Here is a 24,965-nt window from a genome sequence, read left to right as displayed (position 1 = left end):
GCATGCCAGCAGAAAAGGAACAGGAGGGCCCCGTTCTATGCTGAACAGAGGCAGAAGATGAATGCAACCAGGTGCAGAATCCATGAAAAAACCTTTATTCTCCATCAGGCTCCCTACTTAATTTACCCCAGGAAATTCCCTGTCCCCAAAACTGGATTCAGCCACAGGCAAGGATGAACGAATGTCCTTCTTCCTCCCCTCCCTATACTGGAGCAGCTCTTTGCTCCAGCTTCTCTTGGCCCCATTAGCCGCCAACAGCCAAGGGCAAAAGGAAGTCCTGGTACCAGGGAGCAAGGATGAGGCCCTGCCTCCCTCAGCGCCCTTCCATAGCACACCCGCTTTGGAACCTGGTCTTTCCCTGGCTGCCCAGGGCCTAGGCTGGTGGTCCTGTTTTCCATGGCCTGCCACTCCAGTGGTCCTCTCCCATGTGGGATGACCCTGTCAGAGATGGTTTCTCAGGCGACCTTCATCGCCATGGTACAGTTCTCTGGTTTTTCCCTTCCTTGTGGCTAGGTTCATTGGAGGTTCTATCCCTAGAGAATTCTCTCTAGGGAGCTGGCCCTTAGGTGGTTTAGTCTTCCAGAGACCCTGGCCACCACATTCTGCTGAGGTCTCCTCCCAGATGCCACGGTCCTCTGAGAAGTCCAACTTCCGTGGCCTAGCTCTTTGGCAATCAGGCTCTCTGTGGTCTGACCTCCTGGGAGACTTGTCCTCAATATCTGGGTCTTCACAGAGTGTGGGCACCGGGGACCTGGCCTTTTCAGAACAGTAGCCCCTAGGTATGAGGCCTTTGGGGATGTGGTCATCCAGAACAGTCGTCAGCTGTGTGCAGGTCCGTCCAAACATCTGCTCCCCGTGGTCTGGCTCCTTGGTGAGCCTGTTCTCTAAGGCCTGGTTATCTGATGGTGTGAGCAGCTGTGGCCCAGCCTTCCTGCAACATGGGTCCCTGTACTTGACCCCATCAGCAGTTTTATCTGTAGTGGCCAGTCTTTCTGGGCACTTGTGTGGTGGGGATCTGAGCCTCCAACAGTCATCCACATGGTCTGGCTCACTAGCGGTCCTGTCTCGGTAGGACTGGCTTTTCAGTGGCGGGCTTGTTTGTGACCTGGCCCTCTCACAGGTCTGTGCCCTGTGGTCTGAGCACACGCTGGTCTTGTCTCTGGGCTGGCTGGTCTCTGGGGATGTCAGTGTTTGTTTGAGAATTAGATACTGTTGGGGAAGAGAATAGACACTGTACCAGGCAGGACTGCTTGAGCACAGAGCAGGAGGCTTTTCCCTAACCCCCACTCTTGGCAGGGTTCCAAGGGAGTGCCTACCTCCTTACGGCTATTGATGGCCTGTTGTAGCCACAGCAGTTCCATGGCCAAGTGGCTGTGGTGGTACTGGAGCTCCTGGAGCTCAGTCTGGCTGTGGAGCAGTCCTGGACCCGCAGCTTCTGCGAAGGAGGAAGAAAAAAGGGAGAGGGCTTTATGGGTACCCACTAGGCCTGGCTACCCTTAAGCCCTGGCACCCTTCCTCTGCCCGCCCCTGAGTTGCCCTTAACCAGGCACTGGGAAAAAAGAGGGATGCAGCTTATGGAGCACAAGCCTTTCACTTTTCAGATGGGAAAGCTGAGGCCCAGAGCAAGTCAGGGGCTTGCCCTGAATCGAGGCACAGAGGTACCTGGGTTCTCCATCCTTGACACATCTCTGATCTCCCTGGGATTCCTGGCTTTCCTTCTGTGTTCCTCCTGAGGCCAGGGGCTGTCACCTCTGCAGAGAAGGCTCCCCGAGTTTGTGGAGCACTCTCCTGATTTCTTCAGCATCACTTCCCCTAAGACAGCTTCTCTCTCGGGTTCTGTGCATGAGAAGCTTCTCCGCAGTTCCTGCTCTGGATTTGGTGCCCTCCCTTGGGGTTTCTGGGTCCGATGGGATTTTGCTTTCTGAGAAATAAGTATGAAAACCTCGCAGCTAAACTCTCCAAATATGTGGGTGCCAAGATTTAGCATACAAGGTGGTAAGGATTAAGGATTGGAATGTTGGGAGTGGAGTCTTCCACTGAGAAAAGCTTGTCAACAGGAAGGGTGGATTCTACCATTTCCTTGAAGCCCCTCCCCAGGTCCCTCCTACCCCTCCCTTTTCCACTGGGTGTGTACTACCTCTGGGAGGAACTGGGGCCTGGGAATCCAGCCCTCTGTCCATTGAAGCGTGCCCAGATCACCCTCGATTTTTCGTACAACAGCCTCATACTCCGCTCGCAGACTCTGGAAGTGGCGTCGGACCAAGAAGCCCCGGACGCAGGCCTGGCGTGGAGAATAAAGGAGAAAGAAAATGCTCATCACTGCAGAAATGGGGCATTTTGAGGATTTTCCTGGAGAGGTCGTCTCAGTGACTACGAGGGGTTCTGGACACGGGAAAAGGAGAGGTGACGCTGTACGTCAGGACAGTCCCCAGGAGTTCAAGGAAGGATGCCGGACTAGCTCCCCCTCTCGAATTTAAGGCCCTTCCCGCCACTTCCTGGATCCCGCAGGAGCGTATGGTGGGAGTGGAAGGCCTGTGGGGGTCCGTGGGTCCCACCATTCTTCAGGGTGGTGGGGGTGGTTCGGTAACTCCAGAGGCGGGCACGAGGGTAGGTGACTGAACGTAGTGGCCTTCTCTCGTTCGAAGGTCCCAATCCGAGATCCCGTGCTGCGACTCGTGCGCCCCGGGCCCGCTCCGCACCTGCAGCACCGACACCCTCCGAACCAACCGCTCCCGCTCCATCCCGGCGCCAACAGACCAGCAGCTGACCAGCGCCTGCCAGTTGCGTCACTAGTTCGCGCCGTGCGCGGCCCCGCCCCCTGCCGTCTCCAAGGCAACCATCCTCCTCCCGCGGCTACCTGGTCGCGGGTTCCCAATTCCCACTCCCAGAGCCGCGCTGGGAATTCCAGCCCCACCTCCCGCCACGCCGATCGGGACCGTCCAAACCGGTGTGTCGCGCAGGGGTGACTCCGGGTTCTTCTCCGAGTGAAGGCGCAAAGAGGGGAGGAAGCACACGGAGCCGGTGTCTTTCTTTCTGGTTTAATTCCATCTAGTGCCCCCCCACCCCCGTAGCACCTGGGGGGCCGTGGAATACCCGATCGAGTCCGTAAAAAGTCACAGTTTGAAGGGGATGGGAGGAGCAGTCTGGGCCTGGGTCCGACACCTATAGAGCTGACTGCTCCTCGGGTTCGGCGTTCTCGGCCAGGTGCAGCTTCTGTCTAGGCCAGTCCGTCAAGGATTGCGATGCTTTGGACCCCAGTCTTTCCAGCCCTGTCTGCCCATCCTACATTGGCTTAGTTTTCCGAACCGCACAAAGGGGCAGACAAAGGTGATTCGCGGTTCAGGTGGCAGTCCACACCCACCCTTCTTGCTAGATGGCTTACTCCCTTCTCTTTGGGTCTAGATCGTGCAGGTACGTGCACTCGCACTATTTCTGGCTGAGACTAGCTGGGGAGATAATCTAAATCAGTGAAAAGAATTACTCAATGTCAAAAAGAGTAAGACAGCTTTGCCATGGATTGGTGTCAGCTAAAGTACTGGCAAAGATTTTCTTTTGGGGGTGCCTGGGTGGCTCAGTGAAGGGTGGGACTCTTTATTTCTGCTCAGGTCATGATCTCAGGGTTGTGAGATGGAGCCCTGCAGGGAGCTCTGCCCTAGGCATGGAGCTTGCTTAAGATTCTTTGCCTCTCCGTCTGTCACCCCTCTCTCTTTTAAAAAATTTTTTCACTAGTGTAACCACAAAGGTTTTATTTTTAAGTAATCCCTGCCCCCAACATGGGGATCAAATTCACAGCGCTAGAGATCAAGAGTCTGAAGCTCTACCGACTAAGCCAGCCAGGGGCCTCGCTTGCAAGGATCTTCATAAGTAGATAAATCACATTCCCTATAACTATCTTTCTCCTGATAGTCAGGAGAAGTCTGCGTGGGAGGCAGCTTGTGGCTAATTCTGCTTCGGTAGGACAGGAAGGGGGAGATGTTGGTTTTATTGTAAATACTCCTAGAGGGTGGTGGGGACAAGGAAACTGATTTTATCTGTGGGAGGTGTGACACACACACACACACACACACACACACACACACACACGAACACAGCAGGGTCCCCCTGGAAAGGATACATAGAATTACTAAGATCTTCCAGCTGTCAACAGAGGAAAAAAGGTTTCTGTCAGGAGATGCACCAGGCCAAACCTCAGATGCTCTGTGAGGCATCTTCTGGTGGGGGTTGGCTCTCCATGCACCCCCAGTTTTTCACCGAGGGGCCAGGAATAGCCTTAGGATCATGTACCTCCCCCACCCTCTCGTGTCCCCAGGAACAGAAGCCCCCAGCCCTGACCCACATTGCTAAGCAGCTGGTCCAGGTTGCGGTCAGCCATCGTCTTCTTCTGCTCCTCAGGCAGCCCCTCAGTGACCCCGTCCTCTTCCTCCTCCTCCTCCTCCTCCTCCCCACACACGTCCAGGCTGAAGTGCAACCGGGCCAGCTTCTCCTGCATCTCCCGCACGTGCTCCAGCTGCTCAAAGGAGCATTCCTTCCCTGGACAACACCTGTCTGAGCCCTGGGAGCAGCTTGGGACCCTGGCCCCAGCCGCGGCCCAGGGACCAGGCCCTCCGGCCCCACCCACACACCCTCTCAGTCCAGCCCCTGGGACTCACCAAAGGCCTGCAGCCGGCCTGAGTGAAAATCATTGAGCAGGTTCAGCAGTCCCCCCTCCATCTCATAGACGTCGGTCACCTCGGTCAGAAAGGAGTGCTGCAGGGGCGTGCCTGCAGAGCCACCCCCACTTCCGGCCAGCACTGGGCGACATTTCTCCTTGCCTACCCTGGGTGAGGTGGGCATGACCAAGGTCACAGGATGGGGGCGGCCAGGAACCGAAGGTTTTCATGCCTTCGGACTATGCACTAATTCACCTTCCTATCTACTCCCAAACAGAAATGGATGTTTGCTCTTCTGGCGCTGCCCTGGGCTCCAGGACTGGGAAGTGGGTGAGGAGGGGTAGGGAGAAGAGTCAAAGGAAGTCTTTTTCTTCAGGTGACACTCAGCCAGAACCGGGGCTGGAGGGGGCACTCTGGGGCTTCTGTCCGAGCCCTGCACTCATTCCTCCCATGACCCTAGGGAATCACTCATCCTCCCTGGGGACAGTTACTCCTTATTGCCATGACAGCCATCTTACCTCTCCCCAAAATATCTTTCCGCTCCTCTTCTATTTCAAAACGGTTTTAAATTTTCCACTGTCCCCAGGATAACCCTGAAGGACCTTTCTCAGCCCGCACCCCCCCCCCCCTTCCTGTTGTATTTCCTACTAGTCTTGCTTCAGCCCTGGGCTTCAGTGACAGCCCCCTGCAGCCATCCCCAGACGGATCTGTCGGGCAGATAGTGTGCAAAACCACAGGGAGGCACAGTCATGGGAGAAAGAACACCTTGTTTCGTGGGAAACAAACATGGAGACCTTGTATGGTCGAATTCAGATCCCCAATCATTTAGAAAAATTAAGCAAAAATTCAGATCGTACATCTGGGTCTCCCTTTACCATCTCCTGCTCCATGACCCTCAAGGGCAACAACCACCTGTGGTTCTGGGAACCTCCCAGCCAATATTTTTCTTCCATACTTCTGTCAGGCAATTCCTTCAGCTTAGACATTCTCTCTCTCTCTCTCTATCTCCAGTGCCCTACAGCCTCTCTTTCTGGCATCGCTCACTGCCTGTTCTGAGGAGATCCCAGTCACCATCTGGCCTCTGACAGAGACTGGGGTGGAGGCAACTCTGAGTTTTCTCTCAGTGGCCCGTGGGGGCAGCCCCAGGGAAGGCATCAACTGTTGCTAAGGCTAAGGCTTAGGCTAAGGCTGTCTTTACCTTCCCACAGGGCTGAGCCCAGAGTTGGGGTCCCTCCCTCCTTGCCCTGCTTTCCTTCTGTACCCACCTCTTGAACTTGGCCCGCTGCTTGGGGGACGGCAGATGAGGGAGTCCCAGGGCCAAGGAGCCGCTGTGGCTGGTGGGCACGGGGACCCTTCGTAATGTGCCAGGGGCCTGGGCTGGCTGGGTCAGGCAGGGCTTGGGACTCCTTTTCTTCTTCTTGTCTTCCATTGGATCCCGGCTGGACCTCAGGTCCCACTGAGATAGTGAGAGGCAAAGCCATCGCTTCACCTGGCCACCCTGGCAAAGGAAGGACCCTGGGACCTTCCCACCTTCCCCCTCATAACTGCCAGGGTCTTGGTCCTCTCCTCTGTCCAGGATGGGCAGGGCCCGGATGCCAGTGCCTTCCTGCTAGGGTCTTGGATTTGTATTTGAAGGAGCTTCCAGGGCCCACCCCAGGTCCCCCACCTGCCCTCCAGCCCTGGCCTGAAAACCTGGCCCCTGCCTGGAAGGGCTGGACCAGACACCATTGTCCTGCTGCTGCTGGGATTTCCTGTCCCAGGAGCTGACGGGGCGGAGCTGGCAGGGGAAACGGAGAGGGAGGCAGAGTGGATGTGAGCCGGCAGGAGGCCAGTGGACGATTAGGGGCGTCTTAACTAGGTTCTCTTGTGTTTAATCAGCTGTCCAGGCAGATGCTGACAAATCCCATCGGCAAGGGAGGTGACCGAGGTGTGGGTGGGGGCGCCTGGGAAGATTTCAGTGTCAGACATTCACCACCAGAGGATGGGTGATGGGGCTCATTGTGGGTACCCTGCCACTCAGACGCCATCATCCCTCCTCTTCAGCCAACCCCTATCTCAAACATCAGGCAGTTCCCAGAAGTTCTCTGGGACGGGCTTCCCGCCTCTTCCCCCTCCCTGGTCAGAAAGGCCCCGTTCCGCTTCAGCTGCAGTCGGGGGTGGGGGGCTGGGGGGTCCAGCAGCTGGCTGCCTCGGCCTCCCACAATGGCTGCGCCTGTGGCTGGCACTGCTCGGCCTCCAGGCCAGCTCCACCCCCCAAGCCTCAGGTCGGCTGAGGTCCTCCCGGAGGAGGCCCTCGCAGGGGCTTTCCCAAGCTGCTTGCTTCCAGGCTGCCGCCACCAAGCCTCGGTCTGTGCTCTGGGATGGTGGGGCCACTGGGGGCAAACTGGCACCTGGCTGGCCAGCCCTAAGGGGGTGTGGTGGAGGGGAGACCAGAGCACGTCCTCTAACTTGCATTGCAGTGGCTTGGTCCAATTAGGGAATTGATAGAAGAAATGCAGCAGGAGCCCCTGTTCCCCAGGAATGGCTGGGGACCACTGGGGATCTATTTCCCAAGCTGTCTTCAAAACCGCGTGCCAAATGGATCGCTCAACTGGGGAGCCAGGATCCGAAACGCAGCCTCAGACCCGGGATGTTCTGCACCCCCGACACACACCGTGGAAGGGGACAACTGACCTGGAGGTGTGGGGTCTGGAGTGGCGTTTCCGTGCCGTTCCCTCCGCCCTCAGTGCTCTCCTCCTAGGGAACTGTGCAGATGGCTGTAGAGCTAGCAGGAGGTAATTTGCATTTAAAGAGAAAGTGACCTCCTTTAGCAGTGGGGATACGGGAAAATGGGAGGAGTCTACGACAGTTCTAGGCTGTCCCTCAGACTTGACGTTATCTTCCCAGCTGAGCTAAAGTGACTAACGTTCTTTGTGTGATGGCAATCTTAAAACCTCACTTTCCCATCAGTTTGGGGAGAAGCTACAGTCCCTTACAAAATGGTAGTGGTTTTGTCAGAAAGCCAGGGTGGGGAGATAGGGATGCGGGGCAGAAAATGTAAATAAGCATGTAAGACATATAGATGCATATGCATATATATATGCAGCAGCAGCAGAAAGAAACTGCAAGAGAAGACAACCGTCTATTGAGTTGAGGTCCCCTATTAAGCACTTTATGTACATTTAATCCTCATAACAATCCTGCAGGAACTTACTGTCACCATCCCATTTGCTGAAAGTAAACTATATTTTGAGGGTAATATCACTCATCCCACGATACCCAGACACTGGTAAGCAGTGGGGGCTATGTTCAGCCCCTGACTGAAGTGATGGGACCAAACCCCCCCCCCCCCAGGTCGAAGAGACACGTGTAGGGAGCATCAGGTCAGAGGGACATCAGTGAGATTACCTGGGAGGCCAGATCAATGGGGCAGCTATTTAAAGACCTGGCAGAGGCTCCTAGCTCTGGTCCCCAGAGAACCATCTGATGCAACAGGAGACAGGCTTATCCTTGGCCGGGCTGCCCTGCAGTTTCAAATAGCTGCCCCAGGGCAACGTGCACAGCACCTTGGACCCCTTTCCCTCCCATGGGCAGGAGCAGCTTCCCGGTACCTGGGCTTCCAGATAAGTTAGGGAGTGATGGGCTGTTTCCACAGGCACCCACGCAGGGATCTTTCCCAGGTGCTTCCAACACCCAGACTGTTTCTGAAGTGAAGGCATTAATTCAGGACTTTTTCAATAACCAGAGGCTGGAAGGAGGGGTCTGCAAAGGCAGAGAGGACAACCTGTAGGCTGCTCTCTTCCAGGAAAGTGGTGGTGGGTGCAGGAGCCGCCCTAGGGTGAAGTTATCCTCAGAGATGCATGGCTTGGGAGTTTCAAGAGTTGGGGTGGCCTCCCTGGCCTCCTTCCAAAGGAGTCTTTGACTGGGGTCAGCTCTGAAAGGTATCAACCTGTTTAGACCCTGATCAGAAGGAGCAGAGGCTCCAAGGAGACCATCACAGCCAGCGTGAACACAGCTGCTTGTGGACGCCTGGAAGGAAGGACGTCTCTGCTGTTTTTTAGGCACTCATGTATCATCCTTTGTGCCAGGCCAAACCCAGGCTCCAGAGAGAATAGGGTGCTGGTGCAGGAGCCCCAACTTTTGCACCTAGGCTTGGCAGGGTGAGCAGGAATGTCTAAAAAATCAGCCCATTCTTCAGAATTGCATGCAGAAAGTGGTCTTCTCAAGGAGGGTACAAAATCAAAGGAATTCACAGGTAGGCCAATGCCAAAGGGTGCTGCCCATGGCAGACAGCCCTGAACAGCAGTGATCCAGGCATCTAATTTTGGGCCTCAATTAGCCTATGTCTAGGTTTCTCATCTCCGTACCTTATAATTCCTCACAGATCTTCCTAATGCCCTATTTGAACACCTTCAGTGGTTCCTCCCGTCCTCTGATCTAGCCCAGATTCCTTAACCTGGCACACGGACTCCTGGTGACATCTCCCCCTACCTCCTGTGCACTTGCATTTCTAGGTGAACTACATTGCTACTAAATCAAGTTGTCAAACTTCTACCTGCTCTTTGGGTCATAAAGCCCTTCCAGGTGTCTACCCCTAGCTCCTTGCCGAAGGAGACAGGGCTTCCTTCACGGTTCCACAGCACCACTGCTGTTTCTTTATCTAGAAGTATCTTCTGGGGGGCTCAGATGGTTAAGTGTCTGCCTTCAGCTCATGCCATGATCCTGGGATCCTGGGATGGAGTCCCACATCGGACTCCTTGCTCGGCAGGAAGCCTGCTTCTCCTTCTGCCTACAGGTCCCCTTGCTTGTGCTGACAAAATCTTAAAATTGGGGCACCTGAGTGGCTCTGTGGATTAAAGCCTCTGCCTTCACCTCAGGTCATGACCCCAGCACCCTGGGATCAAGCCCGGCATTGGGATCTCTGTTCTTCGGAGAGCCTGCTTCCTCCTCTCTCTGCCTACTTGTGATCTCTGTCAAATAAATAATGTCTTTAAATATTAACAATGATAAAAAAAATAAAAATATCTTTCTCCAGGGCACCTGCTGGCTCAGTCAGTAGAGCATGTGAGGCTTGATCTAGCTGTAAATTCAAGCCCCACATTGGGTGCAGAGACTGAGCCATGCAGCCACCCCACAGAGATCACTTAAAGAAAAAAAGTATCTTTCTTCACCACTAGCCTGACCCTTCATGGGGCAGGGCCAACTTTTCATTGAATGAAAGAAATTTAATGCCTCTATGTATATGAGCATCATGCCAACTTTGCCAAGGGCTCTGCTCAGGCAGTTCAAATTAATTTGTTTGTGGTGACTTGGCAGGTGTTGGGGGGGGGCACTCAGGAAGATGCCTGATACAGCACAGCCAAAGGCTCCGGAGCAGATCCAGAGGAGTCAGTGATGGCTAGATGGATCCAGAAGCACCAAATGACCACAGCGGTCAGGAGAGACACCAGTAAGGCAACAGACTCTTTATTTAATGTGGTTTAAAATACATCAAAATCAAGTCCCTGGCTGTTGTGAATACCAAAAGGAGACCAAAAAAAAAAAAAAAAAAAAAAAAGCTGTCAGCACAGCTTTAAAACAAACCTGGGTGGCCAGGTTGGGCCATATGGGAAGCAGTTACAGGGACAGAAGGCAGTACCCCTCCCCCAGGCAGGTGCCTGGCTGTCCCTGGGGTGACCACCTCTGTGCTGCTCAGGTGGGAGGGCTGGGGCAGCAGCTGGAGTCAGCTCAGCAGGCTTTGGCCCTCCCCCCCCCAGCTACTAGGGCAGTTCCACTGACCTCTGGGTCAGCCCTCAGCAGGGCCACTGTGATGGGAGCGGTGGAGTGGAAATAACCATCTTCACAGACAGGACATTCTCCTAAAGAAAGTGCCTGAGCTCAGCCCATGGTCCAAAAACCTCATGGAAAACAAAATTAAAACAAAGTGCTGCCAATACCACTCAAGAATCTGGTGTACGTGAGGCTCTCAGCCGGGCAAGGTCTGGAACACAAATTACTGTCAGCAGGGCCAAGGGCTCTGGGCAGCGAGCCTCACCAGCAATGGTCCCCTGGAGGAAGCGCGAGCAATCTTAAGAATCCAACACAGCTCTTGGTCCTAAAACTGAGGTCATGTGCATGGGACCTGCCCTGGAGAGGAAGGCATTGGCCTTCAATCCAGTTAGGCCACCTTCCCTGCATGGGGCCCAGGCTCATGGCTGGCGAGGGCAGCGCCCAGGCACCTGGGCGGACTTTGGAAAGCAGAACAAGCAGAGCAGCTGTAGTGATTAGTGTGATTTGGTCAATGAAGAGAAGAGGGACAGGAAGAGGGAAAATGGAAAATGGAATCCTCATCCGTAGGCTGACCCGGACACCTAGACATGGCTGGAGCTGAAAGCAAAGGTTCTACTCACCCAGGGCCTGGATACAGGATCCGGGAAGCCTGGCTGGGCCACCTTGCTCACTGCAGCCCCACAGTAACTAGACCAGTTCTTTGGGGGTGGCTGTGCCTTACAGCTGGGAACCCCCACACTGGGCTCCTACGGCCAGCCCCTCAACCGCACAGGTTCTATGAGGTAGCTGAAGCAAGGCAATCGCACGGGCTACTGCAGGCCTCTTGCTCTTTCAACCAGACAGGCAAAAGCTTGCTCTTCCCTGTGCTTCCAGAGCCCAGCAAACCCTGCACGGGGCTGGCAGTTCTTGTGTGTCTCAGACTGACACGGGGGCTGGGAGGGTGGGGCGAGGAAAGCCTTACTGGGCAAGGAAAAGGCAGGTCCAGGGACCACTCCAGAGGGCAAGATCTTAGGGAAACACTTCTCCACAGGAGAGCAGGATATACCAGGACTAGCGGGAAATACTCAGAGGCCAATCGATGGTAGCTGCCATGGGGGCAGCGGAACAATGGTGTGCTGTTCATCTGCCATCTCTGGTCTAAGTTGTAACATGTTACAGGAGCCCTCTGCACTCTTCGTGAACCTGTTTATGGGAGGGACTGAAGTGAAAGGCATGAAGAGCGGGCTGGGAGTTGAAGATGAAGGGCCCTGCAGGACACTGAACTAGCTTCAAGGAAATTCAGCAAGAAACAAAAGCTCCCTCAGCTACACTGAAGCCAAGGCCCAGGTAGAGGTGGGGTGTAGTACCACAAGCCCAGCTTCCCAACCCATGCCTCATTCTGCTGTCCCAGAAAATTCTTCCGTATAGACTGGTGAATACCCTGGCAAGTATGCAACCAGAACCTTCAGGCCAAAGTACCAAGTACTGGGGTGTGAGGGGGTCACAAGACCCCAAATGTCAGCCATTATATGGATTTCTGAGGCTCATCAATCGTCAAGTCTCACGCTGTCCCTCAGGTGTCAGACAAGAGCTGGGGGCTCCCACAGAGGAAGTGAGATGTCAAGGACATACTTCAGCTTATTCCTTAGGCAATGGAACCAGGGCAAATCTCAAGGATTGCACATGAAGGGTGGGGTCAGAAGCAGAAACAGACTCCTAAAAAGCCAAGGGGACAACAGTTGGGCACAGGGCCCAGCAACCGCCGCATGGAGACAGCGGTGATGGGCATCAGCAGTGGCGTCCCAGGACTGAAACACACAGGCAAGCTTGTGGTAAAACCATGAGAGGCCCTTCCCTTCCTCCTAACTGCAATCCGATTTCACCAAACAGGAAAGCTCAGCACCAACGTGGCAAAGATACCAGCTGGGATGGTGAGGCTGGGGTGCACTGGAAGGCAACTGTGCCAGCAACCCTCCTCCTTCCTCAGATCAATACACACACTGTCATGTGCAAAACAAACAAAAAACACACAAAAAACAGAAACCTTCAGAAAGCATCCTTTGGGTGGTCTCGTCAATCATTTGTGCAGGCTAGAGAGGCACCTGTGAATGATAAGGCTACTGAGAAGCATTGCCGGCCTGGTCCTGGCACCACCTGAGGGCTCCCTAACCGTGTACCAGCCCACAGCCACTTTCTCCAGGTCCCCTCTCCAGAGCAGGACAGCAGTTGGATCCCCAGCTCTGCGGGCCCTGCCCAGGGACCCCCTTCTCCAGGTTGAGAGAAGTAAAGGAGGCTCCAGGGCAGCTAGGAGAGCCAGAGTTGCCCAAGCCCTGCTAACGAGGGAAACGCAGTCAAGGCCCAAGTGTGTCACTTGTCACAAGCCCTGAAGGGCAGAAGGGGGGGGTGTCTGAGCCTCAATCAGGCAGGGGCAGGCTCAAGTCACTTGTCCTGCCAGCTCACTGGGACAGCAGCTGCAAATGGCAGCTCCTCTTTGAGACTCTTCAGCTCAGAGAAGAGCCAGTGACTCGACTCGTACACACCCCCACCTCCAGTGGAAGCCCATGTTCCGGAGAGAGAGAGGAATGTAGGAGGCCTTGCACATATGCCATATGTATGTAAAACTGACCCACAGAATCCAAAACTGCAAAGTGTCAGATGTCAGCCAGGTCGGAGCACCCTGGACCTCAGCACCGGACTGCTGAGCGATGGGAGCCCTGCCTGGGCTAGGCCTGGCTGGGCCGTTCGCTCCCTTCCCAGCACGCCCCCCGTGCCAGGTTCCCTAGGCGGTGGTGGAGGTGGGCTCCTGGGACCCCACTTGGCCAGGTGTTTCTGTGCTCGCTGCTCCTGGGCAGCAAGGAGCTTCTGAGACCCTTGGGGAGCTCGGTGACTGGGCCCCAGGACCCTCACAACCCTGCTCCCTAGAGGCGGTTGTGGCTTCTGGTCTTCGCTCAGGGCCGCTGTCAGGGAGGGAGCCCTGGCCACCAGCACTCAGGTCCTGTACCCTTTTGTTCAGGTCGTTGCGCTCTGTCTGCAGTGCCCGGCACAACTTCTCCAGCCGCTGGATTTTCACCTGTAGGCCTTCCAGCTCTTTGTCCCGGAGTGTTTTCTAGGGAAAGAAATGGGGCCTTACTGCCACGCCATCAACCCCGGAAGCCAGAGTCATGTGGTAGAAAACATTTACACTTGAATGACACCGGGGGCAGATCAGAGCCCAAAGCTGGTCCTTTCCTAGTGAAATAGCCATGATGGGTGCCAAGACCTGCTGCTGGCAGGGGGTGCTGCAGTGCAGAGAAGGGCGTGGCTTGAAGACAACGTATTTCTCCATTTATCCACCAGATGACACAAAGTCCGACCTGACCTGGCTTTTGGAGCCTATTTCCTTATCTGTTAAAATGGACTATGAGGGCACCTGGGTGGGTCAGTTGGTTAAACATCCAACTCTTGATCTGGGCTCAGGTCAGGATCTCAGGGTTGCAAGATGGAGCCCGTCAGGTTCTGTGCTCAGCAAGGAGCCCGCCTGAGACTCTCTCCTCTCCCCTCTGCTCACACATGTGCCTGCACACTGTCTCTTTCTCTCAAATAAATAAATAAATCCTTTTTTTTTTTTTTAAGGTTTTATTTATTTGAGAGTGCATGCACGTGTGCACAAGGGTGGGGTGGGGGGAGAGGGACAGAGAGAAAAGCAAACACCCCACTGAGTGGGGAGCTCAACTTGGGGCAATACCAGGACCCTGAGACAATGACCTGAGCTGAAGTCAGATGTCAGATGCTTTACCAACTGAGCCACCCAGGTGCCCCTAGACAAATAAATCTTAAAAAAAAAAAAAAAAAAAAAAAAGGGACTGCTGACATCAACTTCACAGATCTTGAGAAGGTTCACTGAACTGGCATTATATAAGACAGTCAGAAGGGTCTAGTATATAGTAGCTACTCCAGCAATTAATTCCTTTCTTCTATATCTCAGACCATAAAGTCAAATTACCTAAGCTACTCTGCATATGAACTGTATGCATCACTGCTACCCTTTGGTTTTTTGGTTCTTGAATTTCCCATTTGTTCTCTTTGCTTCTACTGCAGACCTACCACTGGGCTCATCATCTCCCATGGGGCAATAGTTGGCGATGCCTTTGGACCTGGACAGATAGACACACAAGTCCCAGCTCCATGACTTACTGGTAGAATGTAGAGGGGAGGGCCCAACACTCAAAAACTACAACCCTGTCTGCCACCTCTCCCCCCAGCTGCAGAGCACACCCAGCCCACCTCCTCAGCCATCTCAAGCAGGGCCTTGTTGCTGCTCTCCCACCGGGACCGGTACATGGTGGTTTCTTTCTCCAGCTTCTTGATCTTCTTAGTCATCTGGGTTATGGGACAGACAGAAGGAAATGGTCAGGCGGCCAGACCATCTGTGTATCTGTGTCTCCAAGATGGGGAGCACTCCCAAGGGGGCAAGGTATTACAGTGCCTCCGGTGCAACCGCAGGACATCACAAGGTAAATGCCACCACCACCAACAGGGAATGACAAGGCTGTGCCCCTTCTCTAGGATAACCTGGAGGATGCACAGGTCAGTGATGCTTCCTTCAGAGGCGGGGTGAGGCTCTGATCCCTCCTTACAGGCCATCCTTGGTATCAATCACAGTTCATGGAAACAGCTCCCCAGCAGGCTCCCCAGGGGCGGGGTCTTCCCCTGCAGCCACACCCAGCCTGGACACTGTTACCTTCTCCATCTCCTGTTTGAATGTGGTGAACACCTCACTGCTTTTGGAAAGAGTGTTCTGGAATTCCTCAAACTTCTCTGTGTATAGGGCCAGCTGGGTGAGGAAGAAGCCCAGAGATAAGATTAGGCCTCTCTGGAGGGCATTTCTGGTTAGCACAGTCAGACCCAACCATGGACCTCTGACCCAACAATTCTACTGAGATGCCACTTTTCTTTTTTTTAAAACAATTATGTTTATTTCACAAAGAGAGTGAGAGAGCACAAGCAGGGGAGTCGGAGACAGAGGGAGAGAGAGAAGCAGGCTCCCTGTTCAGAGGGAGCCTGACTCGGGGGCTCGATCCCAGGATCCTGGGATCATGACCTGAGCCAAAGGCAGATGCTTAACTGACTGAGCCACCCAGGCGCCCGAGATACCATTTTTCTTTAAAACAAAACAGTAACTACGTATTTGGAAGGACAGAATCCAAAATGTTAAGCTTAGAAAGGGTTTGGGATGACTTATATTTTGCCTCTGCATGTGTTTTCAAACTTTTCTTCTAAAATTAAGTACAATTAATGTAATTAAAAACAGCCGTTCCTTCCCTGCATCCTCAAAAGCTGCACGACACTTGCAACTAGGAACAAAGTCCTTCAAGCTCACCTAGCCACCTGGTCACCACCACAGCAGCTGGGCGGGTCCAGAGAGAACAAAGGCTCAGCAAGGTCACACAGCAGTCAAGGTGGTCCTAGAATGAGGGTCCCCATTTCCCTCCCCCAGGATGGGGCCCAGCAAGCGGACCTCAGAGGCACAGGGTCAGGACCCACTCTGTCTCACCTGCTGCTTCAGGTGGGTCTCCTGCTGCTTCATCAGCTCGCACATCCTCTGGGACTCCACTGCCTCTTTGAGGAGCTATTTCCAAGACAGGACCCCAGATCCTGTCAGAAGCCCCTGAGGGGCTGTTTGGCCTTTTTTAGCCGTATGCCCCAGGACCCACTGAAGTGTCCTGCTCTCTGATTGAAGCAGTGCCCTGGTCCTCCGGACAGGAACCAACCCCTCCCTGACAAACTTGACTATGAGCTGTGCCAGAACCCAACCCACCTCTTCCCAGACGCCCCACCCTCAGGGCCCGAGCCTCACAAAATCCTTCTCCCGCTGGTGCCTCTCCTCTGCCTCCTTCAGCATCTCCTGGGCCTGCTGGAGCTTGGCGTCCACAAGCTGCTGCTGCAGGTCCTTGTGTTTGAAGACTTTGTCGATATGCTGCGGCAAAGCGTGGTGGGAGGGCCACCTGTCAGCAGCTCCCTTTTGCAGGGAGGTCTGGGGGCTGCAGGGGCGACCCACCTGCAGAGACCCGGGTCCCCTACCCAGCCTCCCATCTCATTCTGACATGCTGGACTCCGCGTGTTCCACAGCACATGGGCCTCACGTTTCTGGAAGGTCTACTTCCCAACCTCACCTTGTTTCTCTCCAGTCAGTCCTGGGTGTGCAAAGGGATGGAATCGGCTCCCAGAAAGCCAAGTAATAAATACACTCAAACTTCCGACCCCAGTAGATCTCTCTGCAGGACTAACAACCCTCACTTTTGGAGCCCGGCTCTCTTGTAAATGGGAAGAAAGGACAAAAACGACACCCGCACCAACACAACAACTTAGCCCCATTGGCAAAGATATGCCCCATCTAGAGACCAAGACTAGATGTGCGAATTTCAAGGCAGTCCTAACTGCTGGAGGGGCCCTGGGAGCCAGGAGAGGGGGAGACAGAAAGAATGGGGAGGAGGCGGTGGACTCAGGGTGGCTTCAAAGGTCAAAGCAGCTGAGCAAAGGCACGTGGAGACTTCACCTACATTCTGGATAGCAAAGGAAAGGTGGCCGGAGTGTTGGCCGGACGGGGCTCCTCACCTCCTCCCGCAGCTCGTACTGCTCGATCAGCTTCTTGAGCCTCTCTGCCAGCTCCATATTCTCCTGGCGCAGCTTGGAGTTGCGTTCATTGTGCTGTTCCATCTGCAGCTGAATGTCATTCAGCGTCACCTGGAAGTGTGAGGTCACCTCCTTGCGCTTCTCCTCTTCCTCCCGGGCACGCTGCACGCCTTCTTCCTGGGCAGAGAAGTCAGCCCTGGCTTCGTCACCTGCAGCTCCCCAGTCAGCCAGGGTCTGTACCGACAACCCTCCCTGCTCTGAATGAGGAGCAGCCAGGTTCCAAGATGTCATGCAATATGGGCCCCCAACGGACCCCGTGTCTATCAGGGAGAGATTCTCTCCCTAGAAAGATGTAGACATACACTTAAGTGCCATTCTAGAGGAACCTGGATCTCCCCAAGCCCATTCGTTCAGACTTCAGGTTAAGCAGTCTTGTTTCTGTGCTTTCATTTCTCATCTCTCCCCCTCCACTCCCAACTAGTTAAAATTCAGTAGTGGCCAGGTCGGTAAGACTATGCAGAATTAGGCAAGCAGACACTACTGGTGGGAAAGCAATGTGGCACAATCTATGAAAATTTACATCGTAAATTTCACTTCTGAGGTTTATCCTACGGGTACACTGTGTACACTGAGCTGGGGATATATATGAGAACTTCCACTGTAGCTCTATGGATGCAGGAGTGTAAATTAGAAACCACCCAGCAATTCCTTCACTAGGACACTGGTAAAATAAGGTAAGTGAAATCAACGATGCTGTCAAACAGAATGAGACAGTCCTAACTAAAGTGAGGGAAAGACAGCTAGGCATTCTGGGAGTGAGAAGCTGGGACAGGATGTGAAACAATACACAGACAGCGGTTCCGTTTAGAGGACCCTGTGGAGAACCACGGACAGACACAGGTAGTCTGTAGGCTGCACTTAAACTCACGTGTGAGAAGGTGTACTTCCAGTGGTTTCTGCTGGACACTGGGGTTGAGGAGGGTGGGCAACTGTCACTTTCGATTTGCTATACTTTCGTCACCTTTGAACCCCTCATACCTTGTTTATAGTGAAGTTCAAATTTGTCAAAGACCAACTAAAAATGAGCAAAATGTGTGGCAAAACACCATACATTTGTTGACCTAAGTATGTTGAAAATAAAGGATCCAGAGGTCATAGCAGTGACTGGGCATTAACCAAACTGACCCCCACCCAGAAGAAGAGAAAAGACCCAGCACTCCAGACCGCGGATGGGAGAGGAGCCACCCACCAGCTTTCTGAACAACATGGAAGCCCTGCCTCCGGGGCTCCCTTTGCACCTCAGTCCTCACCTTACCTGAAACAAGTATGGGGCAAGTGGTAACAAGCAGCTGCCTCCAAGGTAGGGTGATCCTGGGGACATCTATATGTCTGCCAAAAGCCCACCAAAGAAAAGTGGAAGTCAAGGGAAGCCACGTGGCAGGAGCCAGCCCACCTTGAGGGAGCGGTTGTGGCGCTGCAGCTCACGACACAGGCTCTCCAACTTGCTGCGAGCCAGCACGGCCTTGCTGTGCTCCCCGCGCAGGTGGTCCTTCTCCTGCACCAGCTGGCTCTGCTTCTTCTGCAGCAGCTTCATCTGCTTCTGTGAGTTCCGATGCTCCTCCAGCTGAGGACGGGGAACTTGAGTAAGTGCCCCGTGGCGCTCTTCCTCAGGGACCCTTGCCCTCTCCCAACTCCAGCTGTCAACAGCCCCCAATGGACATCGTGTGGGTGCTTTACACACTTCTCTGATAACTCCAAGGGCAAGGATACAGAAATGGGCACTCGGGACAAGCAGGGGTGCAGAGGCTGCAGACCCCACCTTCTCTGTGCTCTGACTCCAGAGACAAAGTTCGCAAGGCTCTCAACTCATGCCCTACGAGGAGACCCCCTACCACCACTTCTTGTACTCAACAGACCCCCATCACTCCCACTTGCTGCTCCGAGACTCAGCATCATTTCTCTCCTCAATGTGATTGCTGTTAACATTTTGGCCTTTTCATTTCGGATAGATCTTAAACTTCTCCCCAGACCCTGCCCTCTCCTCCCGATCAGCTATCCTACCACAAGCCTATTCAACACAGATACAGTGCTGCTCAATGATGTAATGACAACTCTTCCAGAGGCCACATTAAAAAGGTAGAAAGTAGATGAAATTAACACTAGTAAAATATTTACTTAATCTAATATCTGAATATTATAATATTCCATCTGAAATCAATGTAAAAACTTTTGAGTATTTTATTCTTTCCCTTTCCTTAGATATCTGTAATCCAATGTGCACCTTAGGCTCAGAGCACATCCAAATCTAGGCTACCCACATACATTTCAGCTGACTAGTGGTTACTATCCTGGACAGTCAGACCCAGATTTTGTCATTTCCCAGAAGGACACACACCTCCAGTATCTCATCCCAGGGCAGGACCACTATCAACTGTCATTCTAGCTCCTTCCCTCCAGTATCTGTGGTTCCAGAAAGTCTACCATATTGGACCTCCAGCCCAATGATCAACCATCTTTTTGCTTTCCTTAAACTCTCTTTTAAATAATCACTGATCCTCTTACCTTAGATTTTTTACCCCCTTAGCTCTCTTGCCCCTTTCTACCAACGAAACTCCAACCCTGATATACCAGCCTTATGATTTCTCTGCGCCAGCACTGAAGCAGACTTGCCTGAAGCATCTCACTTTAAGTTCATGACCACCCCTCTGGGGCAGACCCTCGTCTGCCACGTGGCCCAACTATATTCCTTATGTTATTCACACTCCTCTTCCAGAGAACTATTTCGTCCTTGTCCTCCTCCACTTCAACTCTCCTCTCTCCCAGCAACAACCATCTTTCTCATTTCCCTGCGAATGGAAGCAACCAGAGGCACAGGGGCACAAGCTCCGCCTCTGCACAACCACCTCCACTTGCCCTCTCCTGCAGTCACCAGGACCCAGCCGTGCTTCCTAACACAGCTCATCCTCCCGCTCTGGCCCCTACCTCATCGTCTACTTGAGAATATCACTCTGGCGACTCAGCTCCTGCTCTCTTCATCAGTCTTTCCCTGGCTGGCTCATTCTGAAGGGGTGGTATCTTTTTTACATCCTGTCCTTTATTTAATCATTATAATAACCCCATCAGGCAGGTATGATTTCCCCAATTTTACAAATGAGAAAAATTCCCTATAGGAGAACTCCAGCTAACACATGTGAATGGAGTGAAAGAAGTTAAAAATAAGTAGTCAGGAAATGACCCTCAGTGGAGAAACACATTCATTCAAATTCTGATGGCAACCTGACAAGGGAGGAACCTGGCTGGTCCCACCGAACCCAGTGGACAATCTTCCATAACCAAAAGCGGGAGGAGCACACTGTGGTTCTCTACAGAGTACCACTTACGAGAAGTTATTATCAAAAGAGATGAAGTTGGATTGGATCAAGTTTCTAGAACTAATTTCCACTTTATCCACAGGAATCAAGAAGGTAAAATAAGAAGTTCAATAACACAAGCGAGAAAGTGAGGCACCCTACAGGATAACTCAGTAAGTCAATGACATGAGAAAAAAGTTAGCAGTAAGATAAAGACTGTTTTGGAGTAAAAGGAAAAAATGTTGTGAGGACCCAATGCATTAAAAGGACTTCCTCTAGACCCTGATTTGACCAAACTGACACTTTAAACAACCAGGGAGAGGTATTAGAGAGTATCACGTGATCAGCACCAATCATAAGTATGAGGACAGCGCTATGCATTTCCACGTTTTGGGGAGATGCACACTGAAGCACACAGGTGTGAGACGACGTGGTATTTGGGACTGGGGCCAGGAGCAGGGTTCTACCACTGGAATGTGAAGGGTCTCTTTTTATAGTCGGCCTGGAAGAGGCCAGCTGGGACCCGACTCCCCAAGTGACAGACGGGGAAAAGGCTGAGAGAGAGGCTGAACAGTAAGTAAGCCACCCACCTGCCCCTGCACCCTCAACCCCATGCCAGGTGGCCTGCTGACTTTCCGAGGCAGGGCGGGTGCAAGGAGAAGGGGGAGAACTGACCAGTTCAGCATACTTCTTGCACAGAGCTGCCAGCTTCTCCTCTGGGGTGCTCAGCGTGTTCAATGTCTGCATCAGCAAGGTGATCTCCTTCCCTGCAAAGCACAGGGAGCAAAAGCATGTACCCCCTTCTCTGGGGAATCTCCCCAGGCCTCGGCCCACACTCTTAGGCCCTGAGGCAGCCCTCCACCACTATACTTGATCTTGTTTGTTGAACTGGCTGTCAACCTGTCAAACCATGTGCTTCATCAGAGTGGCCGCCAACTCACTTCTGCCTACTGCTGTGGCCCCAGTGCCGCCCAGTACTGTCCCTAGTGCCCACTGCAGAGGACATGCTCAACAAACCCTTGACAGACAAATGACTCAGGCTATGTGGACACTCCGTGGTGAACACTGGGGGTAGGTGAAAAAAACTGCCTGCTCCACCAGCTGAAGAAAAAAAGACATCCCATTGGCCAATTGAGTGCTACTGTGTCGATGCAAGGAAGGCCCTTCTGAAAGAGGACAGATGCAAAAAAGGAACAGGTCTTGCTGGGAACGACTAAACTCTTATCAAGAGAGGCAGCCAAACTGAACTTTATTTGTTCCCTCCCAAACACTGAACTTTAAAATGACTAAACCTTCCAATATTTGATCCCAAGATTAAGAAACAAACAAAAAAAACCAAACAAACATAAAACCCTCTTCCAATTAGAATGACCAGCAGAGGGTGTGGAAGTAACGACTAATACATGGGTATACTATTACTTAGCTTTGATTCTTGAACACTCACACCAGGGCTCTCCCCCACCCCCAATGACTTTCTTTGTCTGTGCCTCAGTCAAGGGCTCTTCATTCTGTCCCCTGTACATAGTACAGCACCAAGCTCCTGAAGTGTCAACCCCAAGAGGCTCGAAAGATCAGCACGAGCACACAGGCCAAATCCAACCCCACAGGTAGGTTTGTTTGGCTCCTAGCATGTTAGTTGCCAACTGTTAAAAATCCAGAGAGATTTGGGGCGCCTGGGTGGCTCAGTGGTTTGGGCTGCTGCCTTTGGCTTGGGTCATGATCTCAGGGTCCTGGGATCGAGCCCCGCATCGGGCTCTCTGCTCCGCAGGAAGCCTGCTTCCCTCTCTCTCTCTGCCTGCCTCTCTGCCTACTTGTGATCTCTGTCAAATAAATAAATGAAATCTTTAAAAAAAAAAAAAAATCCAGAGAGATTTCATGTAACTCTGCATGAAAGAAAGGGGAAAAAAAAAAAAAAAGAAGGCTGGCTACATCTAGCCTGTAGTGTTACATGCTATCAGCATGCTGGGACCAGATGGCAATCACCCCTTTAGATGAAGAAGGCCACGTCTTGTCCATATAGGGTCCCCTGTCTAATTTGGCTTGAGTCTTCAACCCTGGTCTAGTCCAAATCTAACTGTAGAGAAGTAAAAACTAAGGACCAGAAAGGAGAAAAGTCTTGCCCAAGTTCACAGGGCAGGTTAAAAAAAGTGCTGGCTGACACAGGAGCCCACTTAGGCCTCCTGCTCTTCATTTTTTCAAAGACGGATCAGGCTAGATTCCAGTTCCCATCTACTCCCAAGGTCAGAAGCCGCTATGCAGTGAAAAACCTACATTCTCCGAGCCCACAACCCTGGCTTGGACCAAACTAATGTGACTTGCTGCTCTGAAGAGTAGTGTCCTCTGAATCCTGGCAGAGCAGGTTAGCCCAAGGAATGTCAGGTCCAAACTCCCCCGCCTCACCAGCAGCTGCCCTCTGCTCACCCAGACCCTTGGCTTTCTTCTTCTCCTGCGGCCTTCGGTGATCTCGGTCTCCAACCTCGTCACTTGCCCGGATCTCATCTGTGCCTGGCTCCCCTTTGGAGGTCTCCTTCTCACCATTGACTACCGGGGTCTCTGGCTCAGGCTCCCCATTTCGCGAAGCATAGGTCCGGGACTTGTCTGCATCTTCGGGCTCAGAAGGCTCACCCTGTGCCCCATCCTCACCTGGGCCCCCCTGATTGTTGTCCACACAGTATGTACTCAGAATGTCTTCCAACTGGCGGCTCAGCTCCTCAGAGACATCACGGAGAGCCCCAGACTGAGCAGTTTTGGCCTGTGCTCCTACAGCAGGGCAGGATGACGGGCAGGAGAAACAAGATGGTTATTCCACTGGCTGGGATTTTCCAGGCCTGAACTTACTCGTTCGGGTTAAATGTTGCCTACCTTCTTTAAGCCTCAGTTTATTCACCTATAAAAATGATATAATTATCTCCCATGACTGCCCACCACTTCTGCCAGATGTGTGAAAGATATCAAGGAAATAAAGCATCCAGCACATAGGGATGGCTTGTACCTGGAGTTCAACATCTAGTCCATCCCCTCCTCCTCCCCGCAAAAATCATTTCTGGCTATTAAAAAAGTTCCAGGAAAGCCTCTGATGTGAAGAGCAATTACCCACTGGTGAATGAGGCTTTCCAACTTGGGCTGGCAGGTTGAGTGTCTCATTTGACTACCACCTTATTTAACGCTGTAAGAGCTTTCCCTCAAAACTTCCTTCCTGTGCTTAGAATGGGCGGCCCTATCAACACCCCCCACCCCGGGAAACGGGGATCGAGGGGTGGCACAGACTCAGTGCGGTCCGGTCCTCCTCTCATCCTACGGTTCCTCCTTCCTTGGTAAACAGCGGCAGAAGCCTCTAACTCCAGAAGCCACCCAGGCGCACCGCAAACTCCTCCCCCTGCCCGCTGGAAACCAGAGCGGGCACACACCCTCAGTCTTCCCCGGAGCCTGGCTGGAGGAACCTTCGGCTTCTGTCGCAGGAGCCAGCTGGCTGGGCCGCCCCTGGGTTCCCTCTGGTCCTGCTTCCGCTTGCCCCGGGTTGTTTTTTGGGTTGGAAGAGTTGCCCGACTGCTTGGCAGTCCCATTCTTTTTGTCTTGGTTCTTCATTGTGGTCCGCAACGCTAGGCTGGGAGCAGGTCCTATAGAGACACAAGCACACTCGCTATTTTCCGGACTTCGAAATTCTTCATAGCTTGGGGCCGAAATCCCAGTACCGGGTGCACAGAGCTTCTCAGAACACACTAGCCGGCCTTCACCGGAGGGAGCCAACAACGGTTCTGTCTCTGGCCGGTCAGGGAAGAACGGCGCGCCCAGGCAGGTTTTCGGGCGCCGCTCCAGAAGCGGGGCAGGCAAGGCCTCCCTTTTCTCCAAGCCGCTTCCCGGCACTATAAGGCCCCCTCACCACAGGCAGAGCGCGGGATAGGCTCAGGGACGGAGACTGACGTGGCGAGACGCTCGATTCTCATCCCTCCCCCGGCCCCCAGGCCCCACGTGGGCCCCCCCACCCGCGCGCGCTGCCACCCACGCCCCGCGCGCCCTCCAGCCGCGCGCACTGCCCGCCCGCGCATGCGCACAGGCCCCAGCTCTGCCCCCCCGCCCCGCTCCCCCCACCCCGACCCGCGCCCTTGCGCGGACTCGCCGTGATTCTCCCCACTGGCCGAGAGCGTTCGGGCCCACAGACTTTCTGGTCACCTCGTCCGCCCACCCTTCGGGACACGCACCTCACCGCCGATCTCCCTACAGCTTCGCCCGCTCTGGCCTCGCACCGGAAACCCTGGGTAACCGCTGCCGGCCGAGCCGCCTGCTCCTGCTGCAGCCAATCAATAGCCGGCGCTCTCGCGGGGCTTGCTGGGAAAGATGAAGCGAAGGCGGCCTCTCAGGCGGGTGAGTTGGGAAAGCGGGGCGGGGGGGGGGAGGACTACAATTCCCGGCATGCATCGGGGCTGACACCCCGCCCCCAACTCCCAAGGTGCAGTGGAAAAGACTTTAGTTCTGAGAGCCGGATACGCACAGGACGTCTGAAAGGAGCTAGTCATACTGCACAAGTGCTCGAGTCCATCTCGTTCCTATCGTGCGTAACTTATGATTCGGGTCCAAAGCCCTGCGACTGGATCTTCTCTCCTGCACGCCCCTACGTCTATGACTAGGA

General features: G+C 53.6%; 3 protein-coding genes and 1 long non-coding RNA gene across 8 annotated transcripts; 1 reads left to right on the top strand and 3 right to left on the bottom strand.

The window, feature by feature from the left end:
- Positions 1–72: 72 nt before the first annotated feature.
- On the bottom strand, positions 73–3,008 carry IQCC (IQ motif containing C). 3 transcript variants are annotated; one of them, XM_082685733.1, is made up of 5 exons: positions 2,700–3,008; positions 2,138–2,281; positions 1,663–1,921; positions 1,317–1,435; positions 73–1,209 (listed from the first exon to the last, which is right to left on the bottom strand). In XM_082685733.1, the coding sequence occupies exons 1-5, from the start codon at positions 2,739–2,741 to the stop codon at positions 442–444; spliced, it is 1,332 nt and encodes a 443-aa protein (XP_082541859.1). In that variant the 5' UTR covers positions 2,742–3,008; the 3' UTR covers positions 73–441. The 3 variants fall into 3 exon arrangements, with proteins under 3 accessions (XP_082541859.1, XP_082541860.1, XP_082541861.1); XM_082685734.1 differs by having other exon boundaries at positions 2,556–2,744; XM_082685735.1 differs by lacking the exon at positions 1,663–1,921.
- Positions 2,113–3,013, top strand: LOC309841988. Its single transcript, XR_014299431.1, has 2 exons — positions 2,113–2,411; positions 2,646–3,013. It is a non-coding gene; the product is annotated as an uncharacterized lncRNA (long non-coding RNA).
- A 9-nt stretch (positions 3,014–3,022) lies between these two features.
- Positions 3,023–7,437, bottom strand: CCDC28B (coiled-coil domain containing 28B). Its single transcript, XM_082685778.1, has 6 exons — positions 7,323–7,437; positions 5,915–6,105; positions 4,650–4,816; positions 4,337–4,530; positions 4,115–4,137; positions 3,023–3,217 (listed from the first exon to the last, which is right to left on the bottom strand). Exons 2-6 carry the CDS (start codon positions 6,076–6,078, stop codon positions 3,163–3,165), a joined length of 603 nt encoding a protein of 200 aa, XP_082541904.1. The 5' UTR covers positions 6,079–6,105; positions 7,323–7,437; the 3' UTR covers positions 3,023–3,162.
- A 2,641-nt stretch (positions 7,438–10,078) lies between these two features.
- TXLNA (taxilin alpha) lies at positions 10,079–24,646 on the bottom strand. 3 transcript variants are annotated; one of them, XM_082685674.1, is made up of 11 exons: positions 24,538–24,646; positions 23,746–23,955; positions 22,760–23,098; positions 21,014–21,105; positions 18,442–18,612; positions 16,971–17,165; positions 16,213–16,332; positions 15,910–15,984; positions 15,097–15,189; positions 14,640–14,735; positions 10,079–13,482 (listed from the first exon to the last, which is right to left on the bottom strand). In XM_082685674.1, the coding sequence occupies exons 2-11, from the start codon at positions 23,921–23,923 to the stop codon at positions 13,156–13,158; spliced, it is 1,686 nt and encodes a 561-aa protein (XP_082541800.1). In that variant the 5' UTR covers positions 23,924–23,955; positions 24,538–24,646; the 3' UTR covers positions 10,079–13,155. The 3 variants fall into 3 exon arrangements, with proteins under 3 accessions (XP_082541800.1, XP_082541801.1, XP_082541799.1); XM_082685675.1 differs by having other exon boundaries at positions 24,498–24,642; XM_082685673.1 differs by lacking the exon at positions 24,538–24,646 and adding an exon at positions 24,219–24,368.
- Positions 24,647–24,965: the final 319 nt, after the last annotated feature.

This window comes from Mustela nivalis (genome assembly GCF_964662115.1).
Source record: "Mustela nivalis genome assembly, chromosome: 10".
Taxonomy (NCBI): Eukaryota; Metazoa; Chordata; class Mammalia; order Carnivora; family Mustelidae; genus Mustela; species Mustela nivalis.
The sequence above is the reverse complement of the archived record's forward strand: the minus strand, read 5'-3'. Positions and strand labels throughout refer to the sequence as shown.

What these genes read in the sequence shown, in the direction of transcription:
- CCDC28B (XM_082685778.1), bottom strand. Translation starts at nt 6,078, where the DNA reads ATGGAAGACAAGAAGAAGAAAAGGAGTCCCAAGCCCTGCCTGACCCAG. An exon ending in CAGCGGGCCAAGTTCAAGAG is followed by an intron (nt 4,817 to 5,914) that starts GTGGGTACAGAA and finishes CACCTCACCCAG; the next exon opens with GGTAGGCAAGGAGAAATGTC. An exon ending in AGGCCGGCTGCAGGCCTTTG is followed by an intron (nt 4,531 to 4,649) that starts GTGAGTCCCAGG and finishes GGTGTTGTCCAG; the next exon opens with GGAAGGAATGCTCCTTTGAG.
- TXLNA (XM_082685673.1), bottom strand. Translation starts at nt 24,282, where the DNA reads ATGAGAATCGAGCGTCTCGCCACGTCAGTCTCCGTCCCTGAGCCTATC. An exon ending in TATCCCGCGCTCTGCCTGTG is followed by an intron (nt 23,956 to 24,218) that starts GTGAGGGGGCCT and finishes GTGTCTCTATAG; the next exon opens with GACCTGCTCCCAGCCTAGCG. An exon ending in GCAAGAAGTATGCTGAACTG is followed by an intron (nt 18,613 to 21,013) that starts GTCAGTTCTCCC and finishes CCCCGTCCTCAG; the next exon opens with CTGGAGGAGCATCGGAACTC.
- IQCC (XM_082685733.1), bottom strand. Translation starts at nt 2,741, where the DNA reads ATGGAGCGGGAGCGGTTGGTTCGGAGGGTGTCGGTGCTGCAG. An exon ending in GGCCCCAGTTCCTCCCAGAG is followed by an intron (nt 1,922 to 2,137) that starts GTAGTACACACC and finishes CTTATTTCTCAG; the next exon opens with AAAGCAAAATCCCATCGGAC. An exon ending in GTCAAGGATGGAGAACCCAG is followed by an intron (nt 1,436 to 1,662) that starts GTACCTCTGTGC and finishes CCTCCTTCGCAG; the next exon opens with AAGCTGCGGGTCCAGGACTG.